This window comes from Rosa rugosa, chromosome 6 (assembly GCF_958449725.1).
Source record: "Rosa rugosa chromosome 6, drRosRugo1.1, whole genome shotgun sequence".
NCBI lineage: Eukaryota > Viridiplantae > Streptophyta > Magnoliopsida > Rosales > Rosaceae > Rosa > Rosa rugosa.
The window spans coordinates 10,955,771-10,977,421 of NC_084825.1; the positions used below are offsets into that span (position 1 = coordinate 10,955,771).

General features: G+C 38.1%; 3 protein-coding genes across 3 annotated transcripts; 2 read left to right on the forward strand and 1 right to left on the reverse strand.

Moving 5' to 3' along the window:
- Window positions 1-11,891: 11,891 nt before the first annotated feature.
- Window positions 11,892-16,122, forward strand: LOC133717862 (uncharacterized). Its single transcript, XM_062144603.1, has 12 exons — window positions 11,892-12,473; window positions 12,611-12,823; window positions 12,944-13,036; window positions 13,133-13,246; window positions 13,340-13,972; window positions 14,097-14,393; window positions 14,481-14,758; window positions 14,858-15,031; window positions 15,131-15,238; window positions 15,380-15,449; window positions 15,558-15,656; window positions 15,765-16,122. Exons 1-12 carry the CDS (start codon window positions 11,940-11,942, stop codon window positions 15,858-15,860), a joined length of 2,709 nt encoding a protein of 902 aa, XP_062000587.1. The 5' UTR covers window positions 11,892-11,939; the 3' UTR covers window positions 15,861-16,122.
- Window positions 16,123-17,359: 1,237 nt separating this feature from the next.
- LOC133716209 (subtilisin-like protease SBT4.3) lies at window positions 17,360-18,724 on the forward strand. Its single transcript, XM_062142927.1, has one exon. It carries the CDS (start codon window positions 17,360-17,362, stop codon window positions 18,722-18,724), a length of 1,365 nt encoding a protein of 454 aa, XP_061998911.1.
- Window positions 18,725-20,932: 2,208 nt separating this feature from the next.
- Window positions 20,933-21,315, reverse strand: LOC133716210 (uncharacterized). The gene is made up of 2 exons (XM_062142928.1): window positions 21,021-21,315; window positions 20,933-20,937 (listed from the first exon to the last, which is right to left on the reverse strand). The coding sequence occupies exons 1-2, from the start codon at window positions 21,313-21,315 to the stop codon at window positions 20,933-20,935; spliced, it is 300 nt and encodes a 99-aa protein (XP_061998912.1).
- Window positions 21,316-21,651: the final 336 nt, after the last annotated feature.

Sequence of the window (21,651 nt, forward strand, 5' to 3'; positions counted from 1 at the left end):
AGGTTTAAGCTAAACTATCACAAACAAGGGCTTAGCTTGGGTCTGCCTGTGCTCAGTGTGTTAGATCCATTATGTTTAGTTCAAGTTACTACCATGCTAAAACAGCTTGCAGGGTTATGTTAATTAGCCAAATTCAAGCTTCTTGGTATGACGCCTGACTACTTGTTGCCTTTAAATGAATTTTTGAATATGAGATGAAGTTGGATAGTCTTGTTCTGTTTTTTATGTAATTAAGCTGTGGGAAAGCGCATGGAGTTGAGATTTTAATTTCATTATATTGATATGGTTTTTAATCAAGATTAATATTCAAGATTAAGTTGATTCTTCTTTATCCCCAAATATGTGAAAATATGTAAGCAAAGCAAATAAAATCTATAAAAACAACATGTTTTGATACCAACTTATCTCTTATTCTTATACCCAGTACCCAAATTTCATTCCAGTATATTTTACAGAGGTTGATTGATAATATTATAGACCATCAAGCACTCGTCGTACTCTTTCACTCCGTACCCCTCCTCGCCGGCGAACAAAGGAGGCCATCGCATCTCTTGATTCATGGAGAAATCAATTACACGAACTCACTTCTTACTTGAAACCCTTCAAGAATGGCTTGCTTCATTTCAGAACGGTCCCCTTCTCGACGGAGATCGCCAAAGGGGAGATCAATCGTGAGGCGTTGATGCGGTGGAAGCAGCGGAAGATCTGGGTGGGGGAGTTGGGGATCCGGGTCCAGGTCGGGTTGGGCTTGGGGGAGATGAGGTTGTGGAGAGACTTGAGAATGTAGCGGAGGGCGGAGGCGAGAAGATTGAAAATAGGGCTGGGATTTTAGACCCGAAAAACCGAGAAACGGGTCCGAACCGACCAGTTTGGGTCGGTTTTTTCTTTTAATTTAGGTTTTTTTTCCGGTTCGGTTCTCTTTTGATAATAACCGGTTCGGTTTCGGTTCCTATATTTAACTTTTGTCTTTACCCGAACCGAGGTGTTTTTCTCTTTGTTCGGAGTCATAATTCCCTCTACTGCTATCCTCTTATGCCCATGTGCCATGATTTCTTTAACCTACCTACCTACCCCATCCACATCACTTTCTTTTTCTATGCCGCACAAACCCACTCCTTTCTATAATTAAACATTTTAAATTTCTTTTTCTATGCCGCACAAACCCCTCCCTTCTATAATTAAACATTTTAAACTTATATATCCTCCCACTTTCTTCTCCCACTCATCCTCCCACTTCCATGTATCATTAGTATATTGATTTTTTTTGACGAGATAGTATATTGATTGGACTATGAAGTCCTAGTTCTGGCGCGTCACATGCTTTGTGGTCTGTAGCTGTTCTTCCTTCTTCCTTCTTTTTTAAAAGCTGCAAACCCATAAAATTAAAACCCAGTTCATCTTAGACTCGGTGCTTCGAAATCTCATTCCCGATCTCTACCATTTCTAGTCCCAGCTTCTCAGTTCAGATCTTCTCCAATTTCTCAAGCGTAGCCGGAAGCCCTAAGCCCTATCCCCTATCATCGTAACTGTTCTTCCTTCTTCCTTGTTGAAAACCCAGAAAACTCAGTTCATCTGTGGGTCTGTGCTTCGAACCCCACTCCGAACGAGGAACTGAAAAACCGAGGAACCGACCTGAGCATGGTCGGTTCGGTTCTACCCAAGGACTAAAAAATCGAAATTTTCGGCGATATTTCGTCGAAATTTTCGGTTTTTTCACTTGTCGAAATTTCCGTAACCTTCCGTGTAGATTTCGACGGATATTTTGGAAATTTTTCGAAATTTCCGGAAATATCGCGATTTTGGCGATATTTTGCGAAATTTTGGGTATTTTTTTGGAACCTTCAAAGGATATTTTGGAAATTTCCCGAAATTTCCGGAAATATCGCTATTTTGGCGATATTTTGCTAAATTTTGGGTATTTTTTTTGGAACCTTCCGTCTCTTCCCAGTTCCCACTCTACCACTCTTTTTCCACAAGGTCACCAAGGCTCGAACCTTGGTCACTCCATTGCCCTTTGAGAGCCTTGGCCAACTTTGCTGCATACACTCATGTTATCTTTGCACCATTCTAATATATATTCATTTAGCCTACGAATCTGAAAACTTAGGTACATGTCCAATCAATAACTAACATAGAACAATCTATTACATTTTGAATTTTATTTACCAAATTTTCAAAAAATTTACAACAACATTTCAATTTTGAACTTCTATAAATAGGGTTTAGGGTTCCACTCGTTCCTTGCACCGAAAGAACAAAGTTTCTTTCTTCTTTCTTCTTTCTTTTACTACTTCTTCACTCTATAATTATGGTAAGTAATAAGTTAATATTATTAACTATTTAGTTCTTATTGTTTATTCAGCATTTACAGTTTCATCTTAAATTATTACAAATTACTATATAACAATGTTTATTCAAGGTTTTCTTTTCATATATAGTAGACAACTGATAAAACAAACATATCCAAAAGTTTCACTTAAAATTTCCATATTTTTCTTCAAATTTTCATCATTTTTCTTTATTTTTTATCGAAATCGATATATCCTCGATATTTCCGTCGAAATTTCCGTTTTCGGGACCATCGATATTTCCTCGAAACTCGATATTTTAGTCATTGGTTCTACCTCGGTTCTTGATCTCAAAAACAGCAAATCCGAACCGATAAGCAATAGTCGGTTCCGGTTCCGGATTTAGTACTGGAACTGCAGAACCGACCCGAGGCCAGCCCTAATTGAAAACTTTGTTGGAGTCAGAGAGGATGGAAAAAAGAAGAACATGATAGAACGGGAGTAGACTGAGCAGTGAAGGAATAAAAATTGAGAGAGAGAAAAAAATAAAAAAAGAATAGCTAAGCTTTTTGTAGATTATTGGATCCAATAATAGTCATGTGTCACAATCTTCTTTAAAACTTAGGTAGCTCAGGAGAGAGCTTTGTTCAGGAGAGGATTCGGATCCTTATGTATATATATAATTCGTTAATTTGTTCCGGCTAAGCGTCTGTAGTTTAAAATTTATCTAGTTGTTTTTATTTTGGCAACCTAAGATAGAATCAGCAAGGGCAAATATGATAATGAAATTAAGGCTTTTAATTTGGCCAAGAATAAAATCACCAAAAAAAGAAGAATGTGACAATTGTATGAATATAACCCTTCTTTTAGGTGATAGTTAGTTCATAGCTATATATGCATATTTTCTTATTGCACCAGCGAAAATGTTCACCTGGTCAGTTATTGACCAAGAAAATAATGCTCAATCACCATTGGACGTAAATCCAAGGGCAGAAAGAATTATTATTAAGTTGAGGTGAACACCACGGATTGCACCAGAGATAAATCCAAGAATTCGCAACATTCTTAGAAATTATCAAGGCTAATCAGTAAGGGCAAATATGATAATAAAATTAAGGCTTTTAATTTGGCCAAGAACAAAATCACCAACAAAGCAGAATGTGTAATAATTTGTATGAACATAACCTTCTTTTAGGTGATAATTAGTTCATAGCTATATATGGATACAACATTCCTAGAAATTATCAAGGCTAATCTGGAACTTCATACATAGATGGAATGGACAAAATTAATTTGAATTGTTATTAAGGAAAAAAAATCATTATTAGGTTAATTGCAATGCCAAAAATGCATCGTCAATTGAAGGAAATAAAATCTGGATGCATAATGGAGATGTGGTACTGCGTTATTAATATCAGTATAAAGCACTCTTCAGTAGAAATGTTTTAGAGCATAGAAAACAATGGCTAAGCATAGAGCTATCCTATTTTCTTATGTTTTCCCCAGTCTTATACTAACCTTGAGCTTCTTCCTATGCAAAGCCATCGATGAAAATAGAAAGGTCCATATTGTGTACCTGGGTTCACTTCCTGATAATGAGGTGTACTCACCATTGTCTCACCACCTTGGTCTACTTGAAAAAGTTGTCGAGAGCAACTCCGCTGCAAATTTCTTGACAAGAAGTTACAAAAGAAGTTTCAATGGATTTGTTGCAAAGCTCACTGACCGCGAAGGGGAAAGGCTTGCTAACATGAAGGAAGTAGTCTCTGTCTTTCCGAGCAGAATTCTCCATCCTCAGACAACAAGATCTTGGGACTTTATCGGTTTCAATGAGAAAACCAAACGAAATGCTAGTGTTGAGAGTGATACCATTGTTGGCGTCATTGACTCTGGAATTTGGCCTGAATCGGAGAGCTTTAAAGATGATGGTTTTGGTCCTCCTCCCAAGAAGTGGAAAGGTGCTTGTGAAGGTGGCAAAAATTTCATTTGCAACAAAAAGCTTATTGGAGCTCGGTTTTACGGTCAACACTTAGATGATGCAAGGGATGAAATAGGCCATGGAACCCACACAGCTTCAACTGCAGCAGGGAACGCTGTAAAGGATGTGAGCTTTTATCACTATGCCAAAAAAGCTATCAGACAACAGAGTTCAGACGACAGAATAGTCATTTTCTGTCGTCTGAGTGTTTCAGACTAAATTCAGACGACACAAAAATTAAATGTGTTGTCTGAATACAATGAGAAACCATGCTTGTTTCATTTTGAAGATATGGTCAGACTCAGACGACACTTAAATGTCGTCTGAAAAGATGAAAATTTTTTTAGCAAAAGGTTTAGATTTCCCTCCAACAAGATTAAGTCTTTTCCCTCCTAATTGCCCAAACCCTATCGGTGACCAGTAAATGTAAAACTATTCAGACAACAGAGCTAAGAAATTCTGTTGTTTGAATAAGGAGTGTTTGACTTTTTTTATTTGAAGTCGATCTGTTTTGACGTACATAACACAAAGCACGTGTTATGTCTTTTTTTTTTTTTTTTTTTTTTTATTCACCAAAAAAAAACATAACACAAAACCTAGCAGCTTCGTGTTCTTCATTCCCACAAACCTCTATGTCTAAAACTCTCTTGCGCCAACCAGAAACTCTATACCTCTCAAAAATCAGCCCTCTCTCAAATCAAATCTAATTTCTGAAACCCAGTCCTCTCTCACCCAGATTTCTCTCCTAATCTCCTTGACGAATCGATGATCGACGGCGGTTGCATGATGGGCAGCGACACATCTCTTTTCGGGTTGCCACAGAAAGTCTAGAAACCCGTAGAGCAGAGAATCGTAACCCACCCGTGTACTTGCTCTGTTTTTAGCCTCCACTGACCCTTCCAGAAGTTCCATGACTTCTAGATGTTTACCGTGCCAAATCTATAGATAAGAGAAAAGCATCGGAGGAGAAGAGGTTTTTCATCGGAGGTGATGTTTTATTGATGCTTGTAGTTTTGTGGTTTTGAATCGGTGGATTTTGTTGTGGTTGGGTTTCAATTGATCTTGGTTTTTATGTTTTGTTGAGGTAATGATTTTGGTTTCTATGTGTTTGGGTATGGTTTTGTGGTTTTCAGTGGGTGGTTTTTGTTGAGGTTTGGATTGTTAGTTTTTATAGATGTTTGGGTGTTTTGTTGTTTGAATGGTGATGATTATTTTGTTCTTATTGTGTAGGTTTTATGCAAAGGAGTATTTGGCTTGTTCTTTTGGTGTTGTTAGTTGGTTTTACTTGGTTGTGCTGCTGTGAATCAGGTATTTAAGTTTTGTTTTCTGATTATTGATGAATCTTCTGTTCTTTAAATCGGAGGAAAACAAAAAGCGAATAAGCTCGATGAGAGTTTCTTCTATTGAGTTGGAATGACTTGGAAACAAGGAGATTGAGCGATGAGCTCGCTATGTCAAATTAATGTCTGACAGGAATTGAAGTACTATAGAAATGTAGGAAATAGATTCTATATATATATATATATATAGAGCACATCTATTAAACCTCTTTCTTTGGTTAACATAAATGATCTCTCTTTAACTTGACGTCTTCATGATTGTAGGTTTGGATTTCTCACTAGAACAACATCACTGCATGAAGGTGATTGTTACTTTGATAATTTCAATTATTGGTTTAGCAATTGATTTTGGTTTTTTTATTTTATATATATATATATATATATATATATATTTTATTGAATTCTGATTCCAGGTTTTAGGAATTGATCCGTTGCCATCTCACTATGTGGACTTGTTGTTTACAGTGTCATAATTATAGATGTGATTCTACTTCCTCTTTATTTGTTTGCTAAGGCTGTTTTTTTTTTTTTTCTTTTTCCCTTTTGGTTCTTTGTTGAGGGTTTTGTTTTCTTCTTTATCGTTAACAGTTAAGTATATATTGCTTGAATTAGTTATATGTATTCATTTAAGAAGCATTCTTGCTTACATGTATGTTTTGACATGTCTCAGGAGTGACGAACTCAGTTTATCATGGGGCTTTGCAATTCAGGTTTGAGCATATAAGCTTGGTGTCAATTGGCTTGCTGGTGAAGTTTTGAGGGGCTTAAAATTTATCAGGTATATATGAAGCTATATTCTATGCTACTTGGGTGCTGAGAAGTGAAAATTACAAAATACGAAAACTTTTTTATAGTCTTATGTACAATTGCATGTTTACAGGGTCTCAAACTTGATATTGACCGGTTTGATCTCCAGAAAGTAAAATTACCGGCCAGGTAAATATATTTGTTATTGCCTCCTCTATATATATTCTTCCACAATCTGATTTTAGTCTTAGTATAGTTATTGATCGTCAACCTACAAACATGAACATGAAATCCCTATATTTTGGTAACAGATGGATTGAAGTTGAGAACTTGAGATCTAAACATGGTCTTTGATCTTTCATTCTTTCATATATTGCTGTTTGTATTTAGCTTGGCTGCTTTTTTTTTTTTTTTTGGTTCATTGTATGAATTGTTTGTAAGACTTGATGTGGACTTATCAATATTCATTAGGAACTACAACAACTAAGTTGCATACCTTACAGAATAGGCAATTAGGATAGGATGCTTGTGTTTTGCTGTGAATCTGATAGCATAATTAGGATAGCATAATTGATACCAATCTGATAGCATAATTAGGATAGCATAAATGATACCAATCTGATAGCATGTTTGTGTTTTAGGCATCCAAATGACCAAATATAAACTCTAGTTGTTCTATTACTGAAACAGGAATTTGATAGCTTCTTTGACTCAAAAGTCGACCAAAAAAAAAAGATAGTTTTGGTTTTCTGGGTTTCAGAAGCAGTGAAAATGAAGCATGTTTTATATGTTTTTAGTCCGAAATCAAAATGTATGGGTCATTGAATCTGTGGTTTTGTGTTGGTGGATTCAAATTCTTATGAGATTGGGTTATTGGGTTTTTTGCAGGTGAAGTATTTGCAAGAGCCGGACAACAATACCAAGTGTAAGTAATTTGTAGTTTAACCAATGTGTTTGTTTCGTGGGCTTATTAGTATGAGTTTGAGTGTTTTTGAAAATCTAATGGTTTTTATTGTTTTGCAATGATGAATCAGCCTGCAAAGCCAGAGGCAGCGATCTCCGCGTTCATTTTAAGGTACAAAAGAACTTGATACTCAAAACTGGCCGGTTCAAAAGAAGTTGACCAAAATTCTAGATAGTTTTGACTTCAGCTTGTGGATAGACAAAAAAAATATATATTATTATTCTTCACCATTACATTTTCTAAAATGATACCTTTTTTTTTCCCCTCTCAAATTGATCTTTTCCTGTACATTAATCTCAAGAGGAACAAAATCACCAACCCAAAGTTTATCTTCACTTCTTTTAAGTCTTTCTTTGTAATCTTTTACTTGCATAAAGCAATCATGTAGCTGCAGATAATAAAACAACATTCATTAACTTTAGGCAATGTTCCAAAGAGTTTACTATCTAGCAATCTGATCGAAAACACCTTGGACAACTGCATGTCTCTGGCCGCCTAATGCAATTATTAAATGATGTTAATATTTCTTTTATCTTTGATAATTACATTGTGCGGCGTATCTAATGTTTTGATACATCTGTACAGGTCGCTGAGATTGTTGCTAACTTCATTGTGAAGGGTCTGGTATTCCAGCAAGGTCGTAGTTCAGGCATATCGTCAGGCAATTACAAGTAAGTTTTTCTTAACATCGTATCTCAATGCATGACTTGCAGCTCTTGTATAGTTTTTTCATTAAATATAGATGATTGAGGATTGATCTTGTACATTTTTCTTTTTTACTTCTATAGTTAGTTAGTTCTGAGCAGTATAGCATGTATTGTGTTTGGGATATATAAATGTATGTAAGGTGTTGTACAAATCTTGATTATTTTACTTTTTCTGTGTAAGATGGATAAATCATGGATGAATGCTGATAGAAGGTCACGCAAGTTTGAGTTAGGAGTAGGACAGTTTCTGAAATTTGCCTCTGCTAATGCCAACAACCAAGCAAAAATACGTTGTCCTTGCCTAAAATGCTGCAATACTGATGGATTTTCCATTGGAGTTGTTAAGGACCATATTTTTTGGAATGGTATTGATAGTAGTTATAAGCATTGGAGGTGGCATGGAGAACCTAATACAGCTGCCATTTCTGGCAATAGAAGAGGGGAAGCTGAAACTGTAGATTGGGATGGGGGTAGTAGGATGGGAGAGAATGATGTAGAAGGAGAGAGTGAGGATGAGGAGATTTCAGAAGACTCAAATGAGTTTCTGAAGTATGTGGAGGATGCCGATAAGCCTTTGTACCCTGGTTGTACCAAGACAACCAAGTTAAATGGTCTGATTCAGACATTCAATCTGAAAGCAAAGCATGGAATGACTGATTCCTGCTATTCTGACATGCTGATAATGATCGGGGGTTTGCTTCCTGAAGGAAATGAGGTTCCTGCATCTTTATATGAGGCAAAAAAATCACTTAGTGCATTAGGTATGGAGTACCATAAGATTCATGCTTGTCCAAATGACTGCGTCTTGTATAGACAGCAGCATGCAGATGCTATTATCTGCCCCACTTGTGGTGCTTCAAGGTGGAAATTAGGCAAGGATAAAACTGAAAAAGTAGGGATACCTGCCAAGGTTTTATGGTACTTTCCACCAATCCCGAGGTTCAAACGGTTTTACCAATCGGCCAATACAGCTAAGAATCTGACTTGGCATGATTATGGTAGAAAGAAAGATGGAATGATGCAGCATCCAGCTGATTCCCCGACTTGGGATTTAGTTGACAAGAAATGGCCGGAATTTGGAAGTGAGCCTAGGAACCTTCGACTAGCCCTCTCATCTGATGGGTTTAATCCTCATAGTTCTCTAAGTAGCAGGTACTCTTGCTGGCCTGTTATACTTGTGACATATAATCTTCCGCCATGGCTATGTATGAAGAGGAAGTATATGATGTTGACGCTGCTGATCTCCGGACCAAAACAGCCTGGTAATGATATCGACGTATATCTGCAACCTTTAATAGATGATCTAAAAGTCTTGTGGGATGGGGTTGAGGGAGTATATGATGCCTTTAGAGGGGAATACTTTAAACTAAGAGCTATACTCCTCTGGACCATTAATGACTTTCCCGCTTATGGGAACTTGTCAGGCAGCATTGTGAAAGGATACAATGCTTGTCCGATATGCGTTGATAAGAGTGGACCATATAGGTTGAAGAAAGGTAATAAAATGTCATTCATGAGGCATCGTCGATACCTACCTAGACATCATCCCTATCGAAAACAGCGTGCTGCTTTCGACAATACAGTAGAGGAGGAGCTTGCTCCTGTACCATTAACCGGAGAGGAGGTGTTTGCTAGAGTTGAGGGTATGAACTGTGCATTTGGCAAAAAGTGTCGTCCTGCAAAGAGTGTTGAAGACCGAAGCAGGCCTTGTTGGAAGAAGAAGTCAATTTTCTTTGAACTAGAGTATTGGAGATATATTCCTATACGACATAATCTCGATGTAATGCACATTGAGAAGAACTGTTGTGATGCTATCATTGGTACATTGCTAAACATTCCCGGGAAGACAAAGGATGGGGTTGCTGCTCGTTTAGACATGGTTGAAATGGGCATTAGGACTGGTTTGAATCCCAAAATTGGTGCCAAAAGAGACAAGTTACCTTTAGCTAGTTGGAATTTGCTGCTAAATGAAAAGAAAATAGTTTGCAACTCTTTTTTCAATATGACAGTGCCTGTGCGGTTTTCATCAAATGTTAGGAGCCTTGTCTCTATGGATGATTTAAGACTTGTTGGTCTTAAATCGCATGATTGTCACACTATCATGCAAATTCTGCTCCCTGTTGCTTTACGATCTGTTCTTGAGAAGCCTGTTAGGTATGCAATCATTCGCTTCTGCCTATTCTTCAAGGCTATATGTGCCAAAGTGATTGATGTTTCCAAGCTACAAAAAATGCAAGCTGACCTAGTTATTACAGTTTGCTTGCTTGAGAAGTACTTCCCACCATCCTTTTTTGACATCATGATTCATTTGACTGTGCATCTTGTCAGAGAAGTAGAGCTTTGTGGTCCAGTATTTTTTCGATGGATGTATCCATTTGAGAGATACATGAAAGTGTTCAAAGGATGGGTGAGATGTCGTAGGCACCCTGAAGGGTGCATAGCAGAGTGTTATATTGTCGAAGAGGCTGTTGAGTTTTGTGCTGAACGTATGCTTGATGATGCTGGTACTGCTGGAATCCCAGAAAGTAGCAAAGCAGAATTTCGGAATGCATCCAAACCGCTATCAGGTGCTTCCATGATTTCTGTTTATGGAAAAGAAATGCATCAAGCACATCTTTGTGTATTGCAGAATACGGAGGATGCGTTGCCATATTTCCTGTAAGTCATTACTTATTCCTTTTTTCTTTTTCTTTTTTAATAATTATAATTAATGTCAGCAAATTCCCTTCATTATTTTCTATTTCTTGCTAAGTGTTTTGTTTTTCTCCTCCATCCAGTGAACATTTGGAGTTATTAAAGTTGCTTTATCCTAAGTTCTCAAAAAATGAAACGTGGTTGAAGAATAAACAGAATCAGACCTTTTCGAACTGGTTAAAAGAGAGGGTAAGTTCTTCATTATTGATACATTTGCAACAATAAAATATTATGTTTTGATGGCTATGTAATGTATGTACTGTTTGCAGGTTTCAAATGAACTCATGTTTGCTGACAATAATGTTTCACATACAATGAGATGGATGGCAGCTGGACCAAAGAATGAAGTGCCAACATTTAGTGGATACCAGGTTAATGGTGTTGATTTCAACACCAAGGAGCGTGACAATCTTCGATCTGTTCAAAACAGTGGGGTATTTTTGCTTGCTGATGCAATGCAGATTTCTAATGCAAGGGATAAAAACCCTAGAACAGATGATATGCACTTTTACGGTGTGATTAAGCATATATGGGAGTTGGACTACTACAAGTTTAGGGTACCTTTATTCAAATGTGATTGGGTAGAGAATGTTAGGGGCATCAAAGTAGACGAACTTGGGTTTACTTTGGTGAATTTGAATAGGATAGGGCACTTAAATGATGCTTTTGTCTTAGCTACGCATGTTAAGCAAATATTTTACATACAAGACCCCCTTGATGTGCAATGGTCAGTGGTAGTAAGGTGTCCAGATAAAGACTACCAAGAGGCTAATGATGATGAGGAGCTACAAGATATTGAAGTGGAACAGCAGCCATATAATGCCACATTGCCATCTATTGAGACTTTTGATGACATAGTTGGTGATGATCACATCAATTATATGCGACCTGGAGATGAAGCCATATGGGTTGAGAATGAAAATAGTCATCGTCGCTTATAGGATTAGATAATAGGGTTGTTTCCTTGCACTTTTGTTTGCTTCACCCGTCTTTGTACTGTGTGATTATTGATGAAATATATGAACCTTTTTAATATGTTAGTTGTTTTGTTAGTACTAGGTTCAATTTAGCTGCTAATGTGTTGTGTACTTTTGTGTACTGTGATCTGCTATTTGTTTTCAACCATTTATTTATACATATTGCTAACTGTTGACTTGTTTCTTTTAGGTCATGGCTCCCCGGTCTAACAACACAGCCAAAGCTAGAGCTATAGCACTAAGGATGAAGGCATTGCAAATGAAAAGAGGTCAAAAGATCGTGTCAAAACCAGCTGTTGAACATATGCAGGATGTACCACTAAAATCTACCTTCGCTCAGCAAGATGCAGCCCCTAATAAAGCTGCAACCCCCAAGAAAGCTCAAGCGACATCAAGAAAAACAATGTTGACACTTGCTCACTCTAACAAATCTGCATCCCCAAAGAGAAGTGTATCCAAGCAAGCTGGTAAGTCCAAGAAGGCAGCATATGCACGTAATGTTGGAAAGAGCAAGGCCCTTGATGAAGAGGACAACCTAACCGGTGGACTACAGTTACTTAAGCGTGGGATGGTAACGATGAATCGCATTTCAAGGCGACTTATTCGTGGAAAGAGGCTGAAAGTTGAGTGTAATGCTCAAGGGGAACCAATTGGAAAGGCAGCTAAGGAGATGCAGTCCTATATTGGGGTATTGGCACGTACAAGGATCCCGATATCTATAAAGGATTGGAGAGAAGTGAAATTAGATGAGAAAGACAAAATCTGGGAAAGTATTGAGGTAATTAATCTGACTATATGTTTAATTGTATGATAATGTTGTTCTATATAGCTGTGTTACTTGTATTCTACTTATTTTCATTAACAATGAGCAAATATTAAAGAAAGGTTCCCGCTTATGGTTTTGAACATATGCAGGAAGCATTTGTGGTGCCTAAGGAGTGGAAGAAATTGGTTATTACATCAGCCGCCAATAAATGGAGAGAATTCAAGAGCAAGTTGACAAACTGGTACATTATGCCATATTTGGATAACCCTGAACTGTTGGAGTTCCCTCCCGATGATTATCGATCCATTGACCAGCGTGACTGGGATAAGTTTGTTGCTGATAGGACTACCACAAAATTTAAGGTTTGGCAACTACTGAATTTTAGTCCAAGAACAGATGATAATGCTTTTATTCTATGTCTATATCTGTTAAAATCTTCAAGACGCTCTAATATTGTGGACACTTCTGCATACTCTTTGAAGGAACTTCGCGAGGCACAAATAAAAAAGCGAAAGGAGAATAAGTACCCTCATCGAATGGCGCGAAAAGGATATGCTAATCTTCAAGAAGAACTGGTTAGTATAGCCTTTTCTAGAGTACTTTACTGTATAATTGTTCTTCCTTGGATTTAGGACAAAGTAATGATCATTATACCCTCTATGTTCATATAGTCTGAAACAATACCGATCGAAGAACTTGATCGTGCGACAATGTGGGTAAAGGCACGACAAGACAAGACCGGCAACTTCAACGGGCCGGAAGTCAAGAAGACAGTTGAAAAAATTGTAAGTTCAATTACAAGTGTAATTATTTTTTCTGAATTTTTATATTTAATTTGCATCATTCATGCATCTGATGCTTCTATTTTATATTTACAGGACAAACTAAGGCAAAAATTGTGTGAAGGTGAAGTGAATTCTTCTGGATCAGATGATATTCTAACATTGGCATTGGGAAACCCCGAGGCCCCTGGCAGGGTACGAGGTGTTGGTGGCTTTGTCAAGCCGGCTGCTTACTTTAATATACCAAAACGCCGAAAGGAATCTGTACAAGACACCTTGAGGGTGAGTGTGAAGAGGATATTAGCTGAAGAGAAAGAAACTATCATTGCCAATGAAAGAGCTAAATGGGAGCTGGAGATGGAACATCACATTGCCAAGGAAATAGCTGTTTGGGAGGATAGGTTTAAGAAGTTGGAAGAAAAGGTTGCGAGGAAAGAGGTTGACAATGATTCATTGAAAACGTTGACACCATTGAATGATATTGGTTCTGGACAAGGCAGCTGTTCCCGGCAAAATGACAAGGGTATGAAGGTTGGTCAAACTGAGCTTGCTAGAAATGTCAAGAAGAAGTTAATCTTGAACAATGCTGCACAAGTGGATGTTGAAGAGGAGACTGCTATGCCGTTTCTGGATAGTAAATTGAGCAGCAAATTTGCATCGGTTATTGAGGATGATGTTGGGATAGTTGGTAGACCTCTCATCAAGACTAAATTCTGGGAAGAAGTTCCGGTAAACTACACCCTATTACCTTACCTTCCTTCCTTTACTTTCTGTTACCCTTATGGTTAGATTGATAGATCATACTTACTGATGCATGCCGATTTCTGAAATCTGATTTATGCAACTGTTTCAGAAATCTCAGGTTATGACCAATACGGTCAAGTTGGAGTCTAAGCTAGCAATAAATTCATTGGATAATGTAGTTGCTCTTGGAACCATCGTTGAAGTTGATATTGAGGCCAGCAAACAAACAATCCATGGTGTTCCAATGGGAGAGGAAAATGTGCGCGTGTCAGTCACGAAAGCTATTGTTGAAGATGCTTTGCTACCATTTCCTATCAAAGATGAGATTGTCAAAATACGCGATGCGATTGGCACATGCGTTGCTTGGCCTAAAAACTTGATTATACCCCCCACAGTTGAGCAAAAGGTAATTTCATTTGTTCATTAGTACATTTTCAGAAACCCTAAACTATTTTGATCTAATAATGATGCATATTATTGTTTATAAATATAGGAAGGAGTAAAGCGTAAAATTGTGAAGAAGAGAAATAGAGACATATATGATGATGATGATCATGATGACCTTCAAAACCTGCCAGCCAAGTTGCCTTTACCCCTAAAGATGTTGTGCCAATGGGCCAACACATTCTTAAAGGATGGGTTCACCATCCACACCACTTTGGGAGAAGAGCTTTTAGGCCATCCAAAGAAGGTAGCTATCTTTAGGAGGGATGTGTATGCCATGACCAACATGAAGGAGATATCGAACGGCTCATTAGTGATGTATATGAGGTTTGTAGTGCATATTAAATCTATTAAATTGTATTAGGTTGTATGGTGGCCATCTTCAATGTTGTAATTGGTGTTAAACTAAATCTGCTGTTTTTGTAGCTACCTCTATCAGGTTTTGAAGAAAACAAAGATGCTGGAAATGATCGCCTTCATAGACCCTGATCACACTGGTGCACTTGCGTGTGGAAATCCAACAGAACGAGCTCGTTCTCTAGCTGTTCGGTATGGAAATGGGAAGCCTGGCCAGGTTTTTCTAGTTCCATATAACTCAGGGTAAGCAATTTTGATTTAGACCTTACCTCCTAATATCTACAGTATAAATGCATGCTATCTTCATTAATTTGGGTATTGAGTTGAACATTTTAATGTTAGTTGTCATTGGATGTTGACGGTTGTGAACCCCGGTGAAGAAGTGGTGCACTTCATGGATCCATTAAAGAGGCGACTCATCACCGGTGAATGGAAAACTATTGTGGACGAGTAAGCGGCTTCTACATTCAGTTTGGTTCAATGTTAAATTGGTTGTTATACTTGCATTTTGCTGGAATTATTTATATCTAAATGTTACTTTGTAAGTTGTTCAGTTTCTGGCTGATTGTTGTTCTCGTCATTTTGTTTCAGTTCCATCAGAATATACAATGCACAGAAAAATAAGAAAGGCAGAAAAATAGTTCAATGGAAAAATTGTGCGGTACGAGTTGCAAACCAGCTAACTATATGCTAGTTGATTTTACTTCAACAAATGTTCTTTTTATTCCATAGCATCAGCCAGGTATTCAATAATTTTATGATGTTTCAGGGCATTCCGGAGCAATTGGGCGATAAAACTTGTGGACTGTGGATTATGCATTACATGAAAGACATAGCGGAGGACAAAAATCAACAGTGGAGTGCTAAGGTATATATATATATATATATATATATATATATCAACTCCTTCCAATTCTGATTAATGTTGTGAAACATATCCATTCACATTAACTTGTATTTTTTTTTATACTTGCAGTGGGAAAGGAAAGCAAATCACTTCTACACACAAAAAGACATTGATCAGGTCCGGGCCGAGTGGGCAAAGTATGTCAGCCAATTTCAGCAAAGCTAGTGTGTCGAGAAGATTCTAATTTTGGACATGCATCATCTATAACCCATATTAACTAGTTATGCAGTTGGTCTAAGTATCTATTTTTGGCCTGCAAGTACAGTTTATGATCAGTAGCTAGTATGAGATATCAGTGGTTTTTTGGGTTACATTTGTTGATCATACCAACTGCTATGGGTTATTGAACTGATGTTTATTAAGTTTAGCTCCATGATGGATGTATGTATAGCTCCAGGAACAGATTGATCAAATATTGGTATTTTTGTGAATGGATTTCATATTTGATGAATGCATTGTGTTGTTCCCAGATTTACATGATTATGGCACAACAGGGATACGAGTATGACATCTGGAATAGAAAGCAACAACAAAATGATGTTGTTGGACGCGTCAAAGAACAACAGAAACAAGAAAAATTGTGTTCATATTTGGACACTCAAACAACAGAAAATTGTCATCTAAAATAGAAAGTAACAACAGAATTAAATCCAAGTGTGTTGTTTTTTATCCACTCAAAAAACAGATAATTGTCGATAGAACCAAAATTCTATGGTTACAAACAAAATGAAACAACATTTAACTATCGCTCAAATTAGCTTCAAGCAACAAATAATTGTCCTGTCTGTGCTCTTCAACCTTTAGTTAACTGTTGTAGAGTATAAATCACAACAATAGATAAATGTAACCTTAACAACTTTCAAACCACACTTAATTGTAACTCCAAGTTATATTCCACAACAGATAACTATTACTATAAGTTAATAAAAACCACAGACAACTGTTATTTGTATTCCTTTTAAACGTCATTTAACTGTCATCTATGACTAAACTCAAACGGTAAATAAATATAGTATTAACTAAGTTTAATGCACACTTATCTGTGACTATAATGCATATAAAACAACATATAAATGTTATCGTAGGAGACTAAAGACGATAGATAATTGTATTCTAAACTGAATACGAATGACAGTTAACTGTTATTGAACTTAGAATAAAACAACACTTAACTGTTATTATAAGTCCATTCAGACCACATAAATTATAAGGAACTGTTATTTGTTTCTAGTTCACACGACATTTATCTGTCGTTTGAATTCACTACCTCATGTCTCGATTTCATCAGACAACAGAAGACCCAAAAAATTTCTGTCGTCTGATAAATAAGACGACAGAGGAAATCTGTCGTCTGATTCCCCAAGAGACGGCACCGTACTAGACAACAGAAATTTCTTTAATCAGACGACAGATATCCTCTGTCGTCTGATAGCTTTTTTGGCATAGTGTATGGACTAGCACAAGGTATTGCAAGAGGAGGGGTTCCCTCAGCGAGAATTGCTGCGTACAAAGTCTGTGAACCTTTAGGGTGCCCTACAGAGAATATCTTGGCTGCTTTTGACGATGCTATTGCCGATGGAGTTGATATCATTACAATTTCAATAGGCAGTGTGCAAGCATCTTTATTACAACATGATCCTATTGCTATCGGTGCTTTTCATGCAATGACAAAGGGGATACTTACATCAAATTCTGCAGGCAACAATGGTCCTAATGATTCAAGTGTTTCAAGTGTAGCACCATGGATACTTGCAGTTGCAGCAAGTAGTATTGATCGTAGAATCATTGACAACGTTGTTCTCGAAAATGGGACGACATTGGTTGGGGCTGCAGTGAACACTTTCACATTAAATGAGACAAGTTTTCCATTGATTTATGGAAAAGATGCTTCAAGTCAATGCTCCGAGTCTGAAGCTGAGAGCTGTGAAGGAGGCTGCTTAGACAGTGGTTTAGTTAAGGGAAAGGTTGTGTTATGTGACGAGCCTTACGGAGTTAATGAGGCCAATCGTTCTGGAGCAGTAGGCTCAATTCTGAGATTTGATTGGGATGATGTTTCTCCAATTGTACCCATTCCTGCAACAGTTTTCACCTACAAAGAGCATAGTCTGATAAAGTTGTACATGAACTCCACGAAAGATGCTCGAGTAAACATACAGAGAAGTGAAGTCAAAAGGGATACTACCGCGCCTGTTGTTGCTTCCTTCTCTTCACGTGGACCAAATTCAATTCTACCAGAAATTATCAAGCCAGATATAAGCGCCCCAGGTGTAACTATTTTGGCTGCCTTTTCACCTGCTGGTATACTTACAGGGAGTTATTACGACATGAGGCGTGTCAACTACAGTATACTATCTGGAACATCCATGTCTTGCCCGCACGCAGCCGGTGCTGCTGCATATGTTAAAGAATTCCATCCTGATTGGTCTCCAGCAGCCATCAAATCATCTCTTATGACTACAGCTTCTCCTATGAATGTTACTGACAATAGCAGAGCCGCTGGTGAATTTGCATATGGATCTGGACATATCAATCCTGTCAAAGCTATAGACCCAGGGCTTGTGTATGAAGCTTCTAAGGAAGACTACATCAAGTTGCTCTGCTTGGTCTTAAACCAGACCGATGTTAGACTTATATCAGGAGATAACATCACTTGCTCTACAGGCTCCGACAAAGGATCTTTACAAGATCACAATTACCCTTCACTAGCAGCTGTTGTCGCACCAAACAAATCTTTTTCGTTAAGTTTTCACAGAACAGTGAAGAATGTTGGCCTTGCAAACTCCACTTACAATGCTACAGTATTCGCCAACTCTACTGAAGTTGACATCAAAGTGGTGCCTCAAGTTCTTTCCTTCAAGTCATTGGATGAGGAGAAGACTTTTGATGTGACCGTTGCCGGAAAAGGTTTGTCAGATGAAGTACAATCACATGTGTCTGCATCGTTGGTGTGGTCTGATGGAATTCATAGCGTTAGAAGTCCAATTGTTATCTACAAAAAAACTATAAATCCTAGCATTACTGCAAAATAAACAAATTCTCTGCAAGTGCTTGACACATTTTGCAAATGAGTAAAGTCATTGTAATAAAACAAATGCCAATCTATATCCCTTCTTTTTTTCCTTTTTTTTTTTGGAAAAATCCTTGTCTATGCATTCGGAAAGGTAGATCTAGATACCAGTTACATATATACATAGTATATAAGTCGCAAATAATTAAGGTGTGGAATTTCATTTTATTTCAAAGTATATAGTATCACAAGATTATCACTGTCTATCAAACCAGAATGATATATAACATTCTGAAAGCAATGTATTGATACACTAAAATTAAGGGCTAAATTCATACCTCAAATTTTAGACTCAAAATCATTTGCGCCCCCGATTATTCACATGGGCTCTTGTACTCTCCAATCCAATTCGTTTTTGCTGACTAAATTTAGAAAAATCCTTTTTTTCATTTTTTTTTTGTCAACTAGTAAAAATTCTCAACCAGAAATAGATGTACATTATCAAGGTTTGTTTCATCACCCAATCTGTGAAAACCCAGATATCATTGCATTTGGAGACAATACATCTCCTGTACCTCTCCTACTAAACAGCAAATTTCAATCTTTGCATACATAGTGAAAAGACCACTTCCAATTGGAAATTCAGGACTTAATCCATACTAATTAATGGTACGTGCATAGATTTGCTTTCATTTGTTCAAAACCACATAGGCTTGAACATGCTACTGGGAGATTGGCCATAGTAAGTTCATTGTTGTTCCCATTTTGTGCATACCCTCCGATCATAAAGCTCCAAAGAACAATACCAGGTTCTTTTATATAATCAAACCCCTTCCAAGCATCACTAACGCTACCACATTTGACGTACATGTCAACCAAAGCTGACATTACATATAATTGGAATTCAAATCGTTCACCCCAAAGCTGACATTATATAAGATCTCTATTATTCAGGCACCGGCAAAGGGAAATCAAAATTTGGGACCTGCAAACAGATATGCTATAAATGAATTTACGGTAAATGTGACTATAATAATTGAGGCAAATAACCAAAAGAGTTTTCTCACCCTTTCAATGAGAATCAAGGTTCTTCCTCTATAACCACTGCAAGTGGCCTAGTGGTTCTTGCCTAATTGGGTGTGCTCCCCAACCTAGGTTCGAACCCCGAAGCTGTCAAAGTGGCGAGGCACTGTGCTGCAATGCACAGTTGGAGCATTTCACATGCGCCGAAGGGGTTTATCTTGGGCCTAGGAAGCTTTTGGGTTCCCCTTGACAAAGTCAAAAAAAGGTTCTTCCTCTAAACCCTAAACCAAAAAAAGGTTTATCTTGTCTGCTTTAACAGCCATGACTAATCCCGTTAGCTGATAGTTTCTTAGCTGCAGAATTAACAATGAAAACACAAGAAATTGTTAGACTGTCAAAGGCAATGAAATCACTATATTACTACTTGCCTCATGAGGTGCAATCTGCAGAGTGCGCAAAGAAAATTCAAAGGACCAGGAGCTCAGCTGAAATACATTTGAAAATACGATTAGTGAACGATGTGGGAGACATGAAATAATATTTAAATATTACATTATCAATTAATTAGTACCTTGTGAAAAATTGTTAACATTCTGCTTCCTTTTCTGGTCGGCATTTTTGTGCTGTATTTTTGCATCAAGAACAAAATAAATGGAAGGCAGGGAGAGAAAGAGAGAATGAGAGGGAGAGCTCACTGAGCAGAGAAAGGCTTATTAAATTCAGTTTACTCCCCTGAACTTTAGGCCTAAAATCAGATTGGTCCCTCTTTCTGAAAATCGATTACGATGGTCCCTATACTCTCAAATGACATCACCCGAGTCCAAAATTTGAATATGTTTCGAGCCAAGACATCAGCTGCTGAGTTGGAGCCGACATGGGGGCCCACAATGAGGGCAAAATGAACATTTCAAGTTTTTCTAATTTTTTCTCTCTTTTTAAAATTTTTTTCTCTATATTCTCTCTCTCTCCCCGATCTGCTCCCCTCTCTCTCTCCCAGATGCTCCGATCCGCCGTCCGGATCGTAGCCGCCTCCCCCTCCCTCTACGAGCGCCCCGTCAGACGCATGGCCGCTGACGTGGCTAAGAACCTCGACCGCGAGTCGCCACTGGAATTATCAAGGTCGCCACTGGAATCCAAGTAATAATTTTCCGAAATTCAAAGTTACACAACATAAACACAACTAAAGTCACCCAGAAAATTTCATACCCTAATCTGAAAAATTCACCATAACAATAACATTATTCTGATTCAATCTTTTGAAGAACAAACAAAAACTTAAAAATCAGAGCACCAACCGTTTTTTTCCCAATCGCCGTACAGGGTCGGCTCGGGCCCTTTCGACCCGCCGATCTCACCCGTCTCTTTATTCAAGTCCAACTCATCTTCACCATCCTCAGTTGGCTTTTCACTCTTTCTGTCGTCCGGTTTGGCGCTTCCGTCGTATTTCACCTCCGCGTTTTCGCGCTCCGGTTGAGATTGCCCGGTCGAGGAGGACAAGAGCCGGCTCACTGAGTTGACAGCTAAGCGAGCCAGAGGCTCGGCTTTCGTTACGATCGTTGATGAGAATCGACGGCTCAGATTCGTCGCCATGTTTCTGCAAAAACAAAACGAACAGAGAGGAAGAAGAAAAGTAGGGCTGGATTCGAGATTACGGTCGGTATTCGAGAATTCCACTGGAATCCAAGAACTCGCGGTCGAGGTTCTTGGCCACGTCGGCGGCGATGCGTCGGACGGGGCGCTCGTAGAGGGAGGGGGAGGCGGCGGCGATCCGGATGGCGGATTGGAGCATCTGGGAGAGAGAGAGAGGGAGTAGATCGGGGAGAGAGAGAGAATATAGAGAAAAAAAATTAAAAAAAGAGAGAAAAAATTAGAAAAACTTGAAATGTCCTTTTGGCCCTCATTGTGGGCCTCCATGTCGGCTCCAAC

Bases quoted from the DNA above. Each gene is read 5' to 3' on its own strand.
- LOC133717862 (XM_062144603.1), top strand. From the start codon at position 11,940: ATGAAGGCATTGCAAATGAAAAGAGGTCAAAAGATCGTGTCAAAACCA. The intron at 12,474-12,610 runs GTAATTAATCTG...GAACATATGCAG, and splicing joins AAATCTGGGAAAGTATTGAG to GAAGCATTTGTGGTGCCTAA. The intron at 13,037-13,132 runs GTTAGTATAGCC...ATGTTCATATAG, and splicing joins CTAATCTTCAAGAAGAACTG to TCTGAAACAATACCGATCGA.
- LOC133716209 (XM_062142927.1), top strand. From the start codon at position 17,360: ATGACAAAGGGGATACTTACATCAAATTCTGCAGGCAACAATGGTCCT.
- LOC133716210 (XM_062142928.1), bottom strand. From the start codon at position 21,315: ATGGCGACGAATCTGAGCCGTCGATTCTCATCAACGATCGTAACGAAA.